Consider the following 19779-nt stretch of genomic DNA (forward strand, 5'->3'; position numbering starts at 1 on the left):
CTGCCATTTAAGATGAGGCCTTTTGCCTTTTTATTCAGCAGGACGATTGGGGGAGGGCTGGGTTGTCACAAGGTTTACCAAAAGCTGACATTGCCACAGCACGCCTCAGAATTTGTTTTGGTGTCAGCTTTGCTGTTTGACCTACATTCGCCCAAAAAATGGAGAGTACATGATGCTTCCAGTTGCAGATGAGAATAATTTCCTGGAAAACAACTGTATCTGTTCAGCATGTGCTAATATGGCAGTAGCTGATGTTGGTCGTCTTTTTCCCTGATTTAACATCAAAAACAGATATAAAATCTGACTGTTGAACGGCCCTGTTGAAGGAGGAGCTGCAGTGAATCCCTGCTACTCTCTCATCCTTTCCTTCAGGGTCTTGCAAAAGTGGGATTTTTCATTACAATCCAAACCTTCAAAGTACTTTAATGGGACATTTTATGTGACATATCACGGTGTAAGTGCATGGTGAAAATCTAACATGACGTGTTTGAAGTCAGACCCCCTAAATGAACAGTTTGTAGAACTTTATGTTTGTTGACATGATGTTCTCATTTAGACACATTTTACTTCATTTCAGCATCAGTGAATATCAACTTTCATGTCCAGACAGGTTTCTCATCAAATTTAGGTCTGGAGTGGCCAATCTATGTTAGCTGTTCAGGGCTATTATCCTTCTGGAAGGTCAGTAAAGTCATAATATTAACAGAATAGTTACGGTACCACGAGAATTTGTACGACCACATGTCATCGTTTTATGACAATTTAGTCATAACAATATAAGAAAAAAATCATATTACAATAAAGTTGAAATAACACAAGAATAATTTTACCTGAGTATCATTGTAATATTAGAAGAATGACATAGTAATTTTATTATAACTCCAACACAAAAATAATACATTTAAATGAGGAAAGTTGAGCATCTTGTGAAGTTATGCTTTGATATCTGATATGTTATTTTAACACATCAGTATCAACTTATTATCAGCATCAGGACTTTGAAACAATTGTGCAAACAACTGTTTCTAAGAAAGTGTCACGGACTAGACGAGCTGATCAGGTCAGATTTTCATAACTCAATGAAAGCTTTGCTTTTATTGCAATTGCTTTTTACAACTTTCTCCTGGTAATATTAACTTTTTTGTCATAATTTAAAAAAACAAAAAAAACTCTGAGTCTGACCCTAATACTGTTTCATCCGCTACATGGTGTTGGTTTACAACATAAAATCTGTAGAACCTAAATAGATTTTTGTGAATGGAAGGTGGCAAAATGAGACCCCCTCTGATTCTCCATTACAGACCGGCCCGGCGTTCAGGACCACGCCCGCATAGAGCAGCTGCAGGACCGTCTGTCGGAGGCCTTGCAGGCCTACATCCGGGTCAACCACCCGGGCGGACGCCTCCTCTACGCCAAGATGATCCAGAAACTGGCCGACCTGCGCAGCCTGAACGAGGAGCACTCCAAGCAGTACCGCTCGCTATCCTTCCAGCCTGAGCACAGCATGCAGCTCACCCCGCTGGTGCTGGAGGTGTTCGGGAGCGAGGTGTCATAGCTGAGGAGGAGGAGAAGAAGGAATCCTTTTTTTTTTTTTGTCCCTTCTACACAGACTCATTAAGCACAGGATGATTAAAAACTCAGCTGCCTTCTCCTCAACTCAAAACGAAGGCTTTCACAACCCTCACACCCTGACTCTCTGGACCCTCAGGAGGGAGGCGGATAATCACATCTTCCCCTCTGTCTACACCTCTTTCGTTACTCCTGGCTTGCAAAAACCAAATGTCAGCCATAACTGGATATCTGGATTCATAGAATAGAAATCTGCTGCTGGATCACCAGAATCTCAAACCTTGTTTTCTTTTTGTTTTGTTTTTTTCCCCCACAAACATCTCTCTCATTTTCATCCTTTCCACAACTGTGGAATCCAAATGTTTTCCATCACTGAAATCTACTTCTTGTAACACTTTCTGAAAGTAAAGACAGCTTGATAGATGTCATTTCCCTCTCATCATCATCCTCATCCTCGTCATCATCATCATAACTTTCCCACACGTCCACATGGCAACAACAGTACTCAAAGATTTGCATCTTTTACTCATCCCTCAGCGATGGACTCTTATTGTAAATAGCTATGAACTTTTGTTGGCTTATAAATTCTAACAGCAAAATCATCCAAAAAATATTGAGCGAGCTCACAGGAAGTAGAAACACTTTTGGGTCACGACGGGAGTTGAGCGATCTGTAAATTCTGTGTTATGTGAAAGAAGGAATCTTAAATATTCAAAACATATGAAGACAAATCTTTCGGCAGAAATCTTTTAGTTTGAGAATGATGGTGCACTTTGGGAAGAAAAAAACAAGAGGATTCTGGGTAGTCAGATGGTAGGGGGTTTTACATTTGTAAAAAAGTAACGAAAGAAGAATGTATGTATAATTCTACATAGTTAAATATGATAAGCATAAGATGTGCAAGTCAAACATTATCTAATGCTTGACTTGTACTGTATATAGACAGAAATACTTCTGAGAGTGTTTAATTATAAAAGTAATAATAAAGAGGATGTTAAGGCCTCCCCTCAGATATGTGTATATGCAACATGTACACACATGCACTGAGACGTGCTATGAGGAGTCGCTCTATTTTTGCTAAACGTGTACAGCATGCAAGAGTATCGATGGACCACAAGGGGGTGTGTGCGCAGGCTCTGACTGAACCACAACAAACGCTCTTTGTTGGGCTCTCTGATTTTTTTTGGACCTGTGAAGTTTGTAGGCTGACATACACAAAGATAATTTCCTGTTTTGTGGATGGCTATTTTTTCAGAAAAAAAAAGGAAAAAAACAAAAAAAAAATCTAGTCGTTGGGCTGGTTGGATTGCTGCTAAGACAGAGCTTAGATAGTTGGACAGAAACCAGCTGCCAGCTGTTGCCTCAGGGAAAGTTTGTCTGACGATAATGTGTATTCGGGTTTTTACAGCGTGCGTGTGTGTGTTTGGCGTAAGCTTACAATCATGAGAGGGAGATTTCGAGAGTTTTTAAAGCTCAAGGCATCACTGTGATTTGTAATCATACTGAATAACAGCAAAAGGAAGCTAACAGATTAACGTTTCTGGAAGAAAAAACAAACAAAATTCTCCATTTGAGAAACAAAAAATTCTGAAATTATTTCACATGGTCAGATTGTCTTTAAGAGAATATATGTAATACATTTTTAGCTACACAATCATTCTCATTAAATTAGTAGAAGCCTTAAATTGAATGTTTTAAGGATAAAGCAAATATTTTAGAGCAGTGGTTCTTAAACATTTTATAACTGTAAATATTCTCCAATAAGACTGAAAAATGAACAAAAAGTTCACTTGATGTTAGAATTCAAAATGTGGAAAGTCTGTGTTTTCTCACCAGTCAAATTCCAACATGGCTTCCTTGCATATAGAGTGAGTGATACGTGCAGGAAAAAATAATTTTATTTAAACTTTTAGAGATTTTTTTTGTTAACCTGTTCACAGTGATCAAAGGAACAAGATGCAAAGAAATTCATTATTGCCTTATTTTGCTAACAGTAATTGGTCATTATTGGAATGACTAAACATGCTTCCGGCCTGAATTTATTTACAATTAAAGTTCTGGATAAACTTTTTGTTTTCAAATTGATTGTAAAATTATTAAACATTTTCATAAATCTATGTATTTAGTATGGAAATCAGCTAAATTAGCGCATCTTTTGGCATAACACCATCCACTAGATGGTAGGGGTGAGAGACATGGACTTAAGGTTTCATCACAATATTTTGTGGTGTGATAAAAATGATGAGAACAATTTAACACTTCATTTTAAGGCAACTAAAATGAAGTGTCACTCAAAATGAAAATTGTGAGTGAATGACGCTGCAATCACAGACCCACAAACATTGTTCTTGATAACTGCATTTAATCATATTTCCAGATTTACGAATATTTGTTGATATTCTCATTGAACAAACTGGAGAAAAATTGTGAAAATACTAATCTTGACAATAGGGACAGTTTTAGAGATTATTAAACATTATTAATTTGAATTCATCAAGACAACATTAAATCAAAATCTTATAAGACATTTATCACAATTAATGATAAACGATATGATAAATGCCCACCCTTCTAGATGGCGACAAAGTGCCCTCCAATTGATTTTTGAAATCATGTGTTACATGTGCATAAGCAAACATTAGACATTTCGTTTCATAAATACTACTAAAAATTGTTAGTTTTGCTAAAGCTAGCCGAGGTGCTAGCACCGGTACTTGCATGAGCGTTTGAGAACCACGGCTCTAGAGGAGTAGCAGACTGTAATCGCAGAGGGCAGAGACACAAACATGAGAAGGACTTTTACATGGATGAAAAAAGTTCAGCCTCCTACCTTTTTGTTGTCACATTTATGTCATTTTAATACCAGCTGCATAAGCAAAGGTAGTTTTTATCACTACATATCATATTGTTTCTGTTGACATGGCGCATGCTCACACCTCATGCAGACCTGGATCACCCCCTTGTGGAAAAAAAACTTTGTAAATACCACTTTCTTAGTCTGTACATAGCAGCTGATGTAGGTAAATTACTAAGAGGAGTAAGTCGTTGACGGGAAGGTGCTTTGGAGATGCTAGGCTATATGCAATTAGAGAAACTTACTGTGTATTCAATTTGAGTGGACAGAGCCGCTTAATACGACCGACTTAATGAGTTGTTTGTCACATATAGTATTATATTATGAATATTTTAGAGAGCTAGGATCAGCTTCCATCTAACGCCAAATATGAGCTTTTGATGTAATCTCTTAAATAAGAGATGGAAATAAAAATTTATCTTAATTTCAAATGAATTGAACATTCCCATAATCCTATAATCACCCAAAGCGACTCAGTAAGTTCTCATTATTAGGCGACTTTTTGTCCATTCCAAGAATTCTGGATGTACGTCTTTCCTCTCTTGTTCAATCAATAAGCTTTTGATGATATATATATATACATAATACTTTCATTTGGGTAATTATCTGATTTCTTCTGTTTGTCAAGATTGTTTATTTGCATCCTGCTGCAATGCTTGGCTTTCTGCTCGGGAGCTTTGTTGAATGAAGCAGCATGTGTGGACCTATGGAGCCTATCCCAAGTATTTTAACTCTACAAGGAAAAGCAAAAACGTTTGCTCATCATCTGTAAGAACTGCAGTCCACATATGCATCATCTTTTTTCAGGAGCTAATTTCTCAAACCGCCAAGTGATCATCAATAACACTGCCTCAACTGGTTGGGTACGAGACGTATCTGACTACTAGCTATGGCGTGCCTCTTTGTTCATCAACCAGTCATGTTACCATCTCTTCTTCTTTGTCATTGTCTTCAACAGCCAGTTACAACAACTCTTCTCTGCATAGCTTTAAGTTAGCAGCCAACCAAGCTCCGCTCTGGAAATCCGTGACACACCCAAGACCTGATGGGGGTCCTGGGATTTGAAGGAGTGCCGTCAGTTTGGACCTCAACAAGACTGTGTAGAATTTGTATAAAGGTTATACAAGATCAAGTGTTTTTAAACTGCAAAGACGTAGGGACTCGCCGTACAAGCAGAGTGCTCAAGAGACTGACCGATGGACAGATGTCGCCTCTACTGTCTCGAGTTGGGACGTTGTTGTGCTTTGTACTCCGTGACTCAAGGTTCTGATTTTTTTTTTAACAAATTGTGGTTTGTTTGGTAACAATAGTCGTGTAAAGACTTTTTTCATTCAGCATCTACATCACAGAATGCAGGACAGGGCGACAGGGGGGAGAATCTGCAGTTTTAGGGGTGCAGTGTGACGCATCAGTTATATCTAGATCAAATTTAGATGTCTACACTCCTTGGACAAAAATTTTGTAGTTTTCACACCATTTTATAGCAGATTTGTCAGCGCCCCAAAATCATTGAAGTCTCTCCCGTCCTGTAGCCCTCGTCCCCCTCGAACCAGGTCAGCAGCTCCACCTCAGTAGCCTTATTTACAAAGACCTCACTAAGCTGGAAACATTTAACAGATACCTCAGTGATTTACAGTATAGACTTTTCACAATAGCCTTTAAAGGGAACCAAACATAAACGTCTACCACACAGACACACCACAACTCTCTCCTCAGAAACCTTCAGTGTTTTCAACCTCAAGTCGACTGCAAACTCTAAAGCAGTTCTTGCATAACAAGGGACATCCGGTAGAATTTGCTAGTCAGTATCCGAGTGGATCCCAATGTTTCTAAATGTTGACGCTCTGCTTTCCCTCCTCTTCTTGGTTTGTCTCTGTCCGTGTTCTGTTGAGCTTCGGCACCACGTTTAACCAAAAATACTACCTCTCCTGTCTGGACATATAGATATATATTTTTGGGGGAGTTGCAGCATGATTGTGTAATATAGAACACAAGTTTTTATTTTAACAATAATCTAGAGGTTTTTATGTTTGTATATTTACAGTAGAGTTTTTTTTCTTTTTTTAATGCTGGATTATTTTTCTTTTCCAATTTTTTTTTACCTCAAATCGCTACAAATTTTAAATCTGCAGTGCGGAACTTTAATTCCCCCTTCTGGCTGGTAGATGAGTTACAGTGTAGATATATGTGATGTACAGCCACACAATTTCACTGCTTTCATTCATACCATCACTCATAATTTTTATTGCAATAGTTTTAGGCTCAGATCATTATATATTGGTATAGATATGCAACAGCTGACACTTACAGATTTATTTATTGTGCATTTGAAATTTAAAAACATTTAAATACATCAAAGTGTTGCATCATTCCATAAGAAGAAGTCTTAGACAGTAAACACTGTATTAATTTTATTTTTATTTTTTTTGCATGATAGATTAGCTTACAGAGCAGATTTAACATTTGCAGATCTTTGCATGTTCATTACTTCAGCTTCAATGTCATTAACAGTGGGCCGCTCTTGCACCACTTTCTCACTGACTGAAGTGTGTGAATGCATGATTAAACTCCCTGCATGGTAACTAAGGCTTCATTCACATAGCAACTCAAAGCGCAGGTAATTGTTGGATCCTCGTGTGTGACAAGATGGGATCTATTTCGACTGAAAAGCAAAACTCTTGTAGATAATTGGACCTGTAGAACAGGAACGTCTCTCTGTATCTCACTGCACCTGCTTTTAAACCACCTTCGGTTGCCATAGTAGCGTCAGTGGCTCAGCTGGGAAAAAAATGCAGAGCAGAACACTGTAGCGTGTTCACAGAACACTTAGAAATGCCTGAGAAAAATACTCGTGCCATGTGTAAAATGCTTTAATTTCTGTTTAAGCTGTTTATGAAGTGCTATTTTTGAACATATGCAGCCGCACTTATTAGTACCCCTGATAAACAAGGGTAAAATGAGCTAAAATAAGTTTGTCTTTTAACCCTCCTGCGTTCTAATTGCGATGCTCAGAAGGAGAGCGGCATGTGTGACGGTCAGACAGTGAGGAAGCAGGAGCGGTTATCCCATCAGACCGTCACTTCCAGAAACCACAACAACAACCACAAAACTTATGTCGCTCGGGGGTTCCGCGCACAGTAAAAAGCTTGTGGGGTCCAGTTGACCCCTTCTCTTAAGACTGCGGGAGGGTTTTGTTTAACGCAGAAGCATTATCTCACACTGAAGAATAAAGAAAGTTCAAACAATCATGTCATTTAAAAGTCCCACCTTAGGAAAAAGTAAGGAATAATAATAGGAAAACATGTTTATGTATATTTCTGCCCCCGGGACACAGAAAGGCATGAACTCACATCTTCTTAAAAAATAAAGCTAAGTATTAATATACTTTTCCACCTGTGATTTTGTTCAATAAAATACATTTCTCCAATTAAAAAATTGACCAATAAAAAAGTTCAGGGATTCTGCAGCTGCAATAAAGGCAGACTACAGCCTTTGCACGTCTGCCAGGGGTGCCACTAAATATGTTGAGCTCTGTAGATGAACTAGGTTACATATACAGTATAACTATAAAAGACTAAAGAGTAGTTGATTTTCTTCAAAAGCTACTAAACTAACAGCTGGATTTCTGCTGCATGAAAACCACCTTTGTGCAGCTTGTGCCAAAACTTTTAGCTCAGCTGAAACGTTGAGCGGAAAGAATTTGACGTTTGTTAGTGTCAGATAAGGAGAGCTGTAGATTTTTCTCTCGCTGATGCCGCTCAGCCGGCTGGTTGAGTTTTTGTAACATTGGGATCCCGATTTAGTTCATCACCAAAAGTAGAATTTTTTTTGTTTTGCTTTGTTTTTGCAGCCAGACACATACACACACACACTTTCACATTTATACCGCAGCCTATCACTCTCAGCACTCTGCCTTCTGTCGCTCACCTCTAACTGATTCTGATTGGCTGATTTAGTTGGTGCTGTGAGTCCGTTTGAAGACAACCAGGCCACTTTGTTGCTTGACGAGTTTTTTTTTTCTCCCCTTTTTGTGAATAAGATATATTTGCCAGCTTCACTTAAGTCAAAATTTAGCACCTCAAACTGCTGTGAAAAAGGATCCAACCCTTACAGATTTCCTTGGTTTTTGCTTGTTTTGTCTCACCTAAATGTTTAGTCATCAAACGTGTTTTAAAATCAGACAAAAATAACCTCTGTGCGTGTGTGTATATATACATATATGTACACACACACACACACACATATATACAGTACAGACCAAAAGTTTGGACACACTTTCTCATTGAATTCAATATATAGAGGGTTTTTTCTGCATGAATGTGTGTAAGACCACACAACAGGATTTCAGTCAAATTTAGGTTCAGACTTTGACTAGGACACCCCAAGTTCTTCATTTTGGGGTGGACTTTCTGGTGTTGTCCTGCTGTATGATTTCAAGATGTGCTTAAACGTAAAGGACATGAATTTGATAGTTGGACATCCTCTTTCAGCTGAATCCATCTTGTTCCTGAGGAAGCAAAGCAACCCCAGACCATCGTGCTCTCGCCACCATGTGTTGTTATTCTCAAATTCTGTTGGTTTCATAGATTTGTGCCCACATTTTCCTAAAGTTTTACTTTTTTCAGACCAAAGGATATGTTCCTAAAAGTCTTGAATGCTTGGCTAATGTGGGACTAATATGTTCCTTTTGATCAGCTATGGTTTTGCCGTTGAAATGCCCCCATGGCAGCCATCTTTGCCTAGTTTCTGTTTTGCTGTTGAATCATGAACACTGACCTTGTCTGAGGTCGGTGAACCCTTCAGGTGTTGCTCTGGAAGTTTTGTGACCTTGTGGGTGAGTTGTTGATGAGTAATTCTGTCGCTTCCTAGGAAGCTTCACCACTCTTCCATGTTTTCACTGTTTGTCTACAGTGATTCTCAGTGTGGTTCCTGAAATCCCAAAACTTTAGAAATGGGTTTGTAAACAATCCCAGACTGATGGATGTCAGTGACCTTGAGTTTCTAGATCTTGCAGCCTGATTTGACATTATTCAGCCTACTTCATGTTGTCAGTCAGGGGCGAGTTGAGTGAGTTTTTGATCTTACAGCTAATCAAAGTTGGGTGCTGATAATGAATCCAAACCTACAGGGTTTGTATGGGTGCTTCAAATCCTTGAAAATGCTTGAATTTCAATTAGGTGTTTTCAACATTTGGAAAGTACTTGATTTTTGTACAAAGTCCTTAAAAGTGCTTTTGTGCAGTTTTGATCTGTGTAACAAATTTATTGAAACTGGGGGACTTTTTTTGTTAAATTATTGTTTTGTTCTCAGACCAGCCAGGTGTGTCAGGTGTGTGAAAGAGACATTTCAAAACATACAATTTTGTTGCATTTTAGCTTACTACTAATTGAAACTGTCTTCTTTAGTTCATTTGTATTATTTTTATTTCCAATATTTGGTGCTGAGAAAGTTTGGAAATTTACCTTGAAAAGTGCTTGAATTTTGGGAAAATGTACAAACCCTGAGCCTAGTTTTTGTGGTTAGTCAGGTAATTCATTCAGCAGGATAAATATTTGTTAAATGGTTCTTCATTCAGGGCCTGGGTGGCTTGGACAAGTTTTTACCCCTAATAAGTTATAGTTTGTACACTACATTTCATATTTCCTCAGGTTATCTTTGTCTGATGTAACAATCTATTCATGTAAAGCAGTGATGTCATTTTGAACCGTATCAAAATTGTGAATGACCTTAATATATTAATAATCAGCAGTGTCTGCATTTGATGACTACTTCTTAAGATTAAATAGTATTGAACATATTTTAACATTAACAAAATAACTGCTTTGATTTGATCATCTGGTGGATCGCATTCCAAAACTTACGACCTCGAGTTTGACATGTGATCTAAAACATTTAAGTGTGCCAAAAAGAAGACATCTTTAAGGGGGCATGTGCTTTTTTCATTGCACTGTAGCTTCAAGTGGATCTCAGTTTTTCAACCTTTTTGATTCAAAGTGTTTGAACTAAAACTTGTTTGACCTTGAGAAGAGCAGCTGCTTACAAAGTCTGTTTTCTTCCTGTTAGCTGATTGCTACCTGCTGCTCTGACTCTGTTTCTCTGCTACCTCTTTAAATATGCGCTTGCTTGCTCACACACACACCCACACACCCCCCACACCTGCACTTCAATACTGACTGAAGCAGACAGTGAACACACACACATTCAGACAAACACACACGTGTGCACTTCTCGTTCCCTCACCAGCAGTGTTTTGCCAATGATGCACTTGTGGTTTTTTGTCTAGTAAAATGTTCTGCAAAACATATGAAGTCTGAAAAGTGATTAATCAGCCTATGTATCTCTTTTTTTTCTTGCTGGGTTTTTTATTATTATTATTATTATTAGCAAATCTTTATAATAGTTGGTTTGGACAAGTGATTTAACGTAAATTGAATTGTAAATCATGTACATTTCAAAAAGCTTCATGTCTTTTTCAAAGGAAACACAGAATTGCACATTGTGCTCAGCTCAGTTTTACCTTGGTGTGCCTAAAACCCACAGCCTTATTTTGGGACTATATCAGGGGTTTTCAATCAGAATTCAAAACGTTCTGTATCGTCTTTTTCTCTCTCTCTCTCTCTTCATATCCACACGTATGTTAGTTTGTAACAAGCCAAAAGTAGCTCTCATGGAGGCGCATTCCCATCACAGGGATGCGCTCAGTATTGGTTTATGTTGGCTGGGATTCCCCTTTATTTATTCCCCTTCTGAGGAAACGTCCGACTACGTGTCAATCAGATAACCTAAAAAGAAAATACAACTTGTTCTGATGTAGCAAAGTGTAATAAAATTCAGAGTTTTTATGTGATTTGACTTAATTTAAGCTTGTTTGTACGAATGTCCTGTAAACAGACCTGTTCTAATAATTCTGTGTGCGAGAAGCAAATGTTTTAAGTCAGAGTTTATTTAATGAAGAGTCCCAAGATAAGTATCTTTATCCTCCACACTTGCACACGCCACCATGCAGTAAAAGTCACCAGACACCAGACCAGCTTCTAGCTGAAATCAAAACCCACTGCTGCCATGGCGACGCTATTGATTACCTCATCAATAGCCATATAGCAACAAAATAGTGTTACACAAGAAGTACCTTAACCAGTGTCTCTATTTTTGCTCAAATCACCACCTGTCTGTTTTTTTGTTTTTTGCTTCTACTTTTATTTATTTTAATGTTCCTCCTTTTGCTCCCTTCATTTATAAGCAAATTCTTTTGATTACCATTATTGTATGTAGTAAAATATTAATAATGCTTTTTTGGGGGGTTGGAGGGAATCACAAATAAAACAGCTGTACATAATGATGCAAAACCAACCTGGATCTGTTTGACTTTTTTTGTTGTTTCTTCTTTTGTATTTTTGGATATGCAAAACTAGTAGAGATGCCTAAATAAATGCACAATTCACTTTTACTTATAAAAAAACTTTGAAAACAATATTTTAATTCTACTATAGTTTGGTCTACCACATAGAGTCCCAAGGTAAGATGGATTTTCATGAATTATTTCAACAATCTATTTAGAGCCCAGAATGTCATTTTTGTTTTGTTTGTTTATTTAATATTATGAACATTTTAATATCTGCAATAAGGAAGTTGCTCTAAATAAGTAAAGACCATAAGCATCTACCCATATCATCAGACTTGAGCTAAAACCCACTGCATTTGTCCATTTTGACCAGCAGAGGTCGACAAGATGTCACTAGATGTTTAAATGATCATTTGCTAATTTATTTTGGAGTGGCCACCATGTTAAACATGACCTGTCACAGCTTTTGGAACATGACCTTCAGCATCATAAATTATCACTTTACTGTATTTATTTGTGCCTTAAAAATCCTGGTGAAAGTATAAAATGTGGAAATTTGTCCATTGTTTTAATTGCACATGGAGTTAAAGCATGTGCAATTAAAACGAGTGGGCGTCTGCAACAGTTACAATCCAATATATAGATACATATAATATATATATATATTATTTGATTGGTATATGTAATTTGATAAATATAATATAGAGTAAATATTTTTATTTTTAGGCTTAAACATTAAGAAAAGCTAATTTTCTTTGCAGGAGAGAATTCTTTTCTCTCCTGCAAGAAAAGTAAATCCAAAATAAGGTTTCCGGAACTTTTGGTGTCATTTTGTTGACTTGAATGCAATTGTTCCATGAATAAACTGAACGGACACCACAACCTGCATATTATTTTTTAAAACAAATTATTAATGGTTAAAGAGCCAAAGCTGGCAAAAATTTCATAAATGTTATAACTATTTATAGGTCACTACAAAAATCGGACTACTTGCTAAGTTTCAGTAAAATACTGCATGCTTAGTTTTTTGTTGAACAGATAAAAATACAAAAAGAGATCTACTTTCTAACTTGCTGGGGGTTTTTTGTTGTTTTTTTCACTACTGACTCAGGACACATTGTGTTGTGTTCTTGTGAGTTTATGCCACTAGATGGCACTACAACACACCACAAAGTAAAATGCGACCTGGTAGGCTATTCTCCATTAAAAAACTCATGTTGCCACAGGTTTATGTTTTCACAATACATGGCCAAAAGCTGACAGACTGTAAATGAAATGTGGTTCACGACTTAGTGTTAAAGCTGCAGTATTATGTATTTCCCAGGCACATAGTGTGGTTTTATTGCACAATCAAGTAACCATTTTACCTTCAGTTGTTATGAAATGCTGTATATATCAAAAATGACTTAAAAGAAAATTGACTTTGCATAATAGCGTATCTGAGGCCTTGAAATTGACCTCTGTCTCTTTAAGAAACTGCTACTCTTCCTGACATGAAGCATGTCATTACAACAATGCTTCTCCATGTCCGTTGATACCGTTTACGACCGTTCTTTGAACTCAGTAGACATGCAGTCCCACCAGGTGTTTGATAATTGCTGCCGGATTGAAACTCCAAGGCGGAGCTTTGTAAGAGCAAGCGTTTAGGCACCCCCGAATGGTTGATATTGGGGGATTCAAGGATTTCTCAAGAATGCATGAAAGAATCAAAGCAACGCTCCAGGTAAGTTTTTGATTATAACATTACAACCTAATATATAGCTCAAAGTCCATTTTGCATCATACCCTTAAGCCTTTTTTATTGTTGTGAATTATTTGTTTGAGAATGTTTCTTTTCAATTTGTAGATAGCTAGTTTTTCTTGTCCAAAGCTCTCTTCTGGAAAAAATTGTGAATCAGTTCCTTTAGGATTAGCTGGTTTTGAATGTTGGTCCACTAACATATCAACACATTAACATTCCTTGTGTGGGAACAACAATACATTTGCTTTTCTTTTGATGTTTTGTCTTAACTGCAGATAAGACTGCAGCTGTGGCACGATGAGAGGAGAATCTGTCTGACATGATGCACAGAGAAAGAAACAAAAGCTGGAGAAAGCAGAGCAGCCGAATGTACACCAGTAATTTCAGATCTTCCTAATTCCTAATAACTTCACTCAAATCTTTTCACATTTTGTGACACTACAACCATACGTTTCAAGAATCAAATAAGCCCTCAGAGTTGTTTTTCTTTTGCAAATCTCCCTTCATATCTGGGTCAGAAGACACTGACAGAGCACTCTAAAGCAGTGTTTCTTAATTCCAGTCCTCACGCCCCCCTGCCCTGCATGTTATAGGTGTTTCCCTTCTGCCGCACACCTGAATTGAATCTGTGAGTGATTAACAGCCTTCTGCAGTATTTAATGGTCATGCAATCATTTGAATCAGCTGTTCTGGAATAAAGGCACATCTGAAACATGCATAGCAGGGGGGCCTGGGGACTGGAATTGAGAAGCACTGGTCTAATGAGAGTCATCCAAACATCATTAGAGCAGCCTGATCCATGTGACCCAGCAGAAGATACTTCACATGCACAACTTCTTGGAAAGAGGCGCAAAAGGCGGAGATTGTGTGGAAGAGGTGGGTTGGAAAATGAGAGACAGATGAGAAAAGGGCCAACACTGATTGACCAATCAGGTTCCAGAAAGCTGATCGGTGACTGTATATTTAAACTGATCACCCATGAGAATAATTAGAAAAGAAAAAGGTTTTTGGCTTCCATCGCTGCAGCTCTGTGCGTCTTTGTTTATGCGGCTCCTCATGGTTGGACAACCTCGTTCTCAAGCTTGAAATAAACTCCAGCAAAGCCGCTCTGAGTACTTCCACAGAGCTGCCCTCTTAGCGGTTTTCATAATAACAGTTTCTCCCCATGTTAATTTTTCCTCTCACCACCAACCAGATGCTAATGGCCTGAGCCTGATTGGCTATTATCTCCCTGGTTTTCACGGCTTATGTGAGAGGAGTCTCTGAGAGCTACGGACAAGACAGCAGCGAAAAGCCAGAGATGCTGCTGCTACATTCCTTCTTAATTACCACATGCAGCCATGTTGGAAAACAGCAGACATGCAGCGGTAGGAGCATGCACACACCAACATAAATAAATGTTATTGGCAGCTCTGCGAAGCTTACTTAGTCACATCCTGCTCACTGTGACTGTTTTGATGCTCTTTACTGGAATATAAATGTGTTGTAACACTGCAATGAATCAGGACTTTAGAAAATGCCTTAATGCCAAAATTGAAGATTGCTTACTGCCCAGGAGTAGAAGTATAAAGGAACAAACAAGTTGAATTGTTAGTGTTGAGGACCCACCAGAGCCACGTGGAGAACAAGAGCTGAACTGCCCACAGAGAAAAAAGTTGTAGAAACTCTGAATCCCAGAATACACAGCATTCTTCCCTTTTCATAATGTACTCCTCATAAGGAGGAGTTCTCCCTCAACTCTGGAGTTTTATGTAGCAGCAGGTAATAAAAGTTAAGTCAAGAATGATTTAAAATTTTCAAAAACACTCATTGTGATTATTATTTGTGGTCTGATTAAACTAAAGTAGAACTATTTGGGTGTAAGACCATTGTTACATTTGAAGGAAAAAGAGAGCTGTTTCCACCATCCAATCTATAAAGTATGGGAGTGGCAGCATTATGAACTAGTACACTTCATAAATGAGATGCCACCATGATGAAAGAACCTTATGTTAAAATATTGAAGCAACATCTCAATACACCAGCCAGGAAATAAAAGCTTGGGCACAAATTGGTCTTCCAAACATACATGAACCCTAAGCATACAGCCAAAGCTGCCACAAAGAGGCTTCATGACAAAAAAGTCAGTCTACTGACTAAAGTCCTGACCTCCTGTCCTGAAAAATTGTGGGAAGACTTGAAATCTGAGGTGGCCTACAAAATGGGCTCAGTACCACCAGTTCTGTCAGGCCTGAGCCAGAACTCCAGCAAACTATTGTGAGAAGGTTGTGAAAGGAAACCTAAAAGGTTTGACCCAAGTCATACAGCTTAAAAGATCCCGAGACTGACCAAATGTATGTAAACCTTTGCATATGAGGAACGTTGCCAAAAAAGCTCTAAAAGATTTCTCCTTAAGTTTTCTGGCATTTAAGCAAATGGAAGAAATTATTTGGGTAATTGTAACTAAGCTAGAATTACCCAAATGTTGGTCCACTAACATCTGGGTAAGAAAAAGATGATCAGATTTAACTTAAGACAGTGAGAAAGAAAATGTGTTTGTTTTTGCATTCAGTTTATGTAAATATCTGGTTTTAATTGAAGTATTTGAATAATAAAGAATTCAGACTTAAACCATCAAATGAACTCAGATCAATACATGTAGAAGAATTGTAGAATTAGCTGTAATCTAATAATTAAATAAATCTTTTCAGAACCTTATGGTGTGTTACACTAAAGTACTTACAACAACTGGCTGATAGTGTCACCCTAAAAGCATGCTGTACAAAAAAAGACATGTGTCAACCCGTAGTTGGCCCCATCTCTTGGTCTGACCCCAGAAGGGAGGAACCTCCTGTATTTCTTTCTTGTCTCATTTTCACATCACTATTTCCCAGTTGTGTGCAGCTTTTCCCAGGAGGAGGAGTGTTTCTGTGAATAAGATTCTTGTGTCTCCAAGCCAAGTGTTGGACAGCCAGCTGTTGGAGTAGACAAATGTAGAATGAGCTGGGAGTCTCCAGCATGGCTTTTAGAGGTTTGTTCAGGGTTTCTCATTGTTGATAAAAGTCACATACTCGTAATCTTTCACAGTTGATGTATGTAAAACACACAGCACTAACCTTCATTCTGTAAGCAAAGCTTGAAACTCAGGCTACATTTACATTCTGCAACACAAAGATTTAAAAGGTCTAAAAGTGTGGTTTACTCCGCCCAACATAAATGTTCTACAGGACTTACTGATCGAGTGTGTTTGTATTTTAGGCTTGCATATTTCCTCAAAAGATAATACTTACCTTCTATTTTCTCATTTTCACACACACTAAAAAAGGGAGTCCTTTGGATTAGGAGAAGGCTTTTGTCCCCATATGGCCTATTGGTCTTTGGTGAGGTAACATCAAAGAAGGTCCTCAATAAGTATCATAAATCAGCATGCGCACACACACACAGACACACACAGGGTGTCCTTCTATCTTCACAGGGACTTCGCACTGACTTCCATTCATGTTTCATTCATTTTTACAGCCTAACCCTAAACCTAACCATGACCTCAATTCACATCTTAGTCCTAAACCTAACCTCTAACCCCAAAACAGCACTTCTCCGCATGGAGACCAGACTTTCGTCCCCACAGGGAGCAGTCGGTCCCCACAATGTATGTGTTAGGAAAATGGTGCCTAGTGTATCGAATACAAGACTACACACACGCGCGCACCCCCACACACACAGGAACAAAGAAGAAAATTATGCACAGCAACATCAACATGCAATTGTTTTAACTGCTCAAAAGTATGTTTCATGTAAAGAAAAAATAATTATTATAAATGTCTGTTATCACGGAATAATTTTGACTTTATACTTCATGTTATCATCTGCTCTCCTGTGTGTGTGGAAAACAGCTTGTCATGGCTGTTGCTTTATGCTGCTGATAATTATCATGCTACAGAATGAATTCGGGACTCTTCAGGTTCCTCAATGGTGATATTTCACGACAGATAAGCATCTAAACCTCTACTGTTTCTCAATTATTTTGCACAACACAGCTTGAACTTCTTTTTCTAATTTTTTACGACTAACGTTCTGCAATGTGTTTTGACTCCTTTGGCTAAGTTGTTACACAAAAATACATCCTTGAAACTGCAAAGAATCTAACTTGCTTAGAGCAAATAGAAATGACTTTAGTTGGATCAGCTAACTTCCAAGGAATTAAAGGGACAAAACTGATAGGATAACACGAAGGTGAATGTGAAAGACGATGTAAGCATTGAGGAATAAAGAGCAGGGAAGTGTTGAGTGAAAACAGGCGGGTGGGGCGCCTAAAGCCAGAAGGGGTTACAGTGAAGGGCGGGGACTCTGAGAGGTTGTGGTAACATTACTGACGCACATGTGAAGCACGAAGGGAAAGAGGAATCTCTGGCTGGACTGTCCCCAAACCTCGAGACAAGGTCAGAAAGCCACTGGCGACAAGAGGAAAACCCATCCCGGCAAACACGGTGGTGTAGCACTAATAGTAGGAATAATGGCAGTCTAAATGGCGATAATTGACGACGGGCCTGTGACTGGAGGGAAATGACCATGAAGAGCAGAGGAGCTGCTCTCTGGCTTCTACTCGGACTGAACAGACCTTTTTTTCTTCTCTCTTTGAGGAACAACCCTCTTTCCTTGCTCTTCAGGGTGTTTTTATCTAGCTGTGGTTGACACGTTCACTGATCATTTTGATTGTTCTGCTTTTCATTATGCAGTCAAGACAAATGCATTTTCATCCAGACCATATTTTCTAATAACAAACCCAACACAATTAGAAAAGTGTGAGTGTTTGTATTTCAATGCAGGCATGTGACTAAATGGTTCTCTGTTTGTATATGAAGGTGTAGTCAAAAAGACAGCCTTACCCATGTGTGTGTGTGCGTGCAAGTGTGTGTTCTGGCCGGCTGGAGCGTGGGAATGCGGTGAGGGATTTCTGTGGTATTTTTAATGTTTGTTATTAAGTATTACCACAGGGGACCGGGACCAAACCCCAGACACTCCTCCTCAGGCTCTTACTCTGCCCTCTTTCTCTCCTCCTCCTCCTCTTCATCCACACCCTCGAATAATAATGAAACTGAACCGACTCATCAGCAAGTCTAAATAAATCTGACACTTAAAGAAGACAAAGTCAAAATAACCAGGGTGTCATGGTGACCTCCAAGTGCATCTAAATAAACCAAAAATGACAAACAGCAGGTCAGTTGACTTTCAGCTCTTTGCAAGTGGATTCAAGCCCTGATTTTATTCACATTTTGTCACATGGCAACCACTGTTTTAGACCAAAAGGTGTGCACTTGTGAACCTCAAACCCAAAATCTGACATTGTTTTTAATATATATACAAATAAAAATCTGAAGTTTGTTGTAGATTTATTTAGTCCTCTTTCTACCCAAATATCCAAATAAAATCATTCCTTAAATTGCATTATGTGTTTTCCAGCCACATAGTGTCATTTTATAGCACAATTACTTCAGTGTTTATAAAAATGGTGTATTTATGAAACATTGTCACTGTATTCTATTAAATACTTCTTATCTGTATTAACTTTGTTGACTGTTCTTTGGCTAAATAATTTCCCTGCTGGGATGAATAAAGTAATTCTTCTTCTTCTAAATCATGAGTGTTGATCATAGCTAGCATTAGCTTGTGCTAACCACTTAGCAGGTAGGGGTCAATGTTAGCTTGAATGAGAAGTTTTTATTTTGTCCTGTGGGAGAAGTTCAGTGGCGGTGTAGGTCAAAATGGTTGAATGTAAAGATGATGGCTCTTGTCTCTTTTTTAACACAACAAACTGAGCCACATATTTTGACCCACTGTTTAGCTAAAACTGTCCAGTTTCAGTCGCAAGAACATAAACCAAACATTTGGGGGAGAAAAAAAAGCAAAACAAGAACCCACAATTTGTTGGAGTGCAAAACCACTGAAATTATGGACAGAAAAGATTCTGCACGTGGACTTCATTGAAGAAGTTGGACAGAAACTGAGAGTCTGGGCCAGATGGTGGACAGAATGCAGCACACAAAGATCATTGATGAAGACAGACATTGAAGGGAGGCAAAAATGTAATATTTGTTATAAATGTGACATTTCAGCTCAGACTGGGTATTGCCTTTCCAACTCTGCCAGGGTTAGAAGCAATCTGGAAGTTTGTATGATGTGGGTGGTGACTTGGTTTCTGGGTTTTCCCAGGATATTTGTTGAGGACATTATGGTTTTGAGTTTATTGCTCTTTTTTCATGTTCTGTATTCTTGGTGTTCTTTCCTTTCTCTTTC

The 19779-nt window shown here is 38.3% G+C and overlaps 1 protein-coding gene across 3 annotated transcripts in view; it reads left to right on the top strand.

The window, feature by feature from the left end:
- Window positions 1-11773, top strand: part of LOC114161274 (vitamin D3 receptor A) — an 87295-nt gene extending 75522 nt beyond the window's left edge. For all 3 annotated transcript variants that reach the window (XM_028044594.1, XM_028044664.1, XM_028044515.1), the window contains one exon: window positions 1302-11773. In XM_028044594.1, the coding sequence (XP_027900395.1) occupies window positions 1302-1555 (254 nt within the window). In that variant the 3' untranslated portion in view covers window positions 1556-11773. The remainder of the gene's footprint in view (window positions 1-1301) is intronic.
- Window positions 11774-19779: the final 8006 nt, after the last annotated feature.

Source organism: Xiphophorus couchianus, chromosome 1, assembly GCF_001444195.1.
Source record: "Xiphophorus couchianus chromosome 1, X_couchianus-1.0, whole genome shotgun sequence".
NCBI classification, from domain to species: Eukaryota; Metazoa; Chordata; class Actinopteri; order Cyprinodontiformes; family Poeciliidae; genus Xiphophorus; species Xiphophorus couchianus.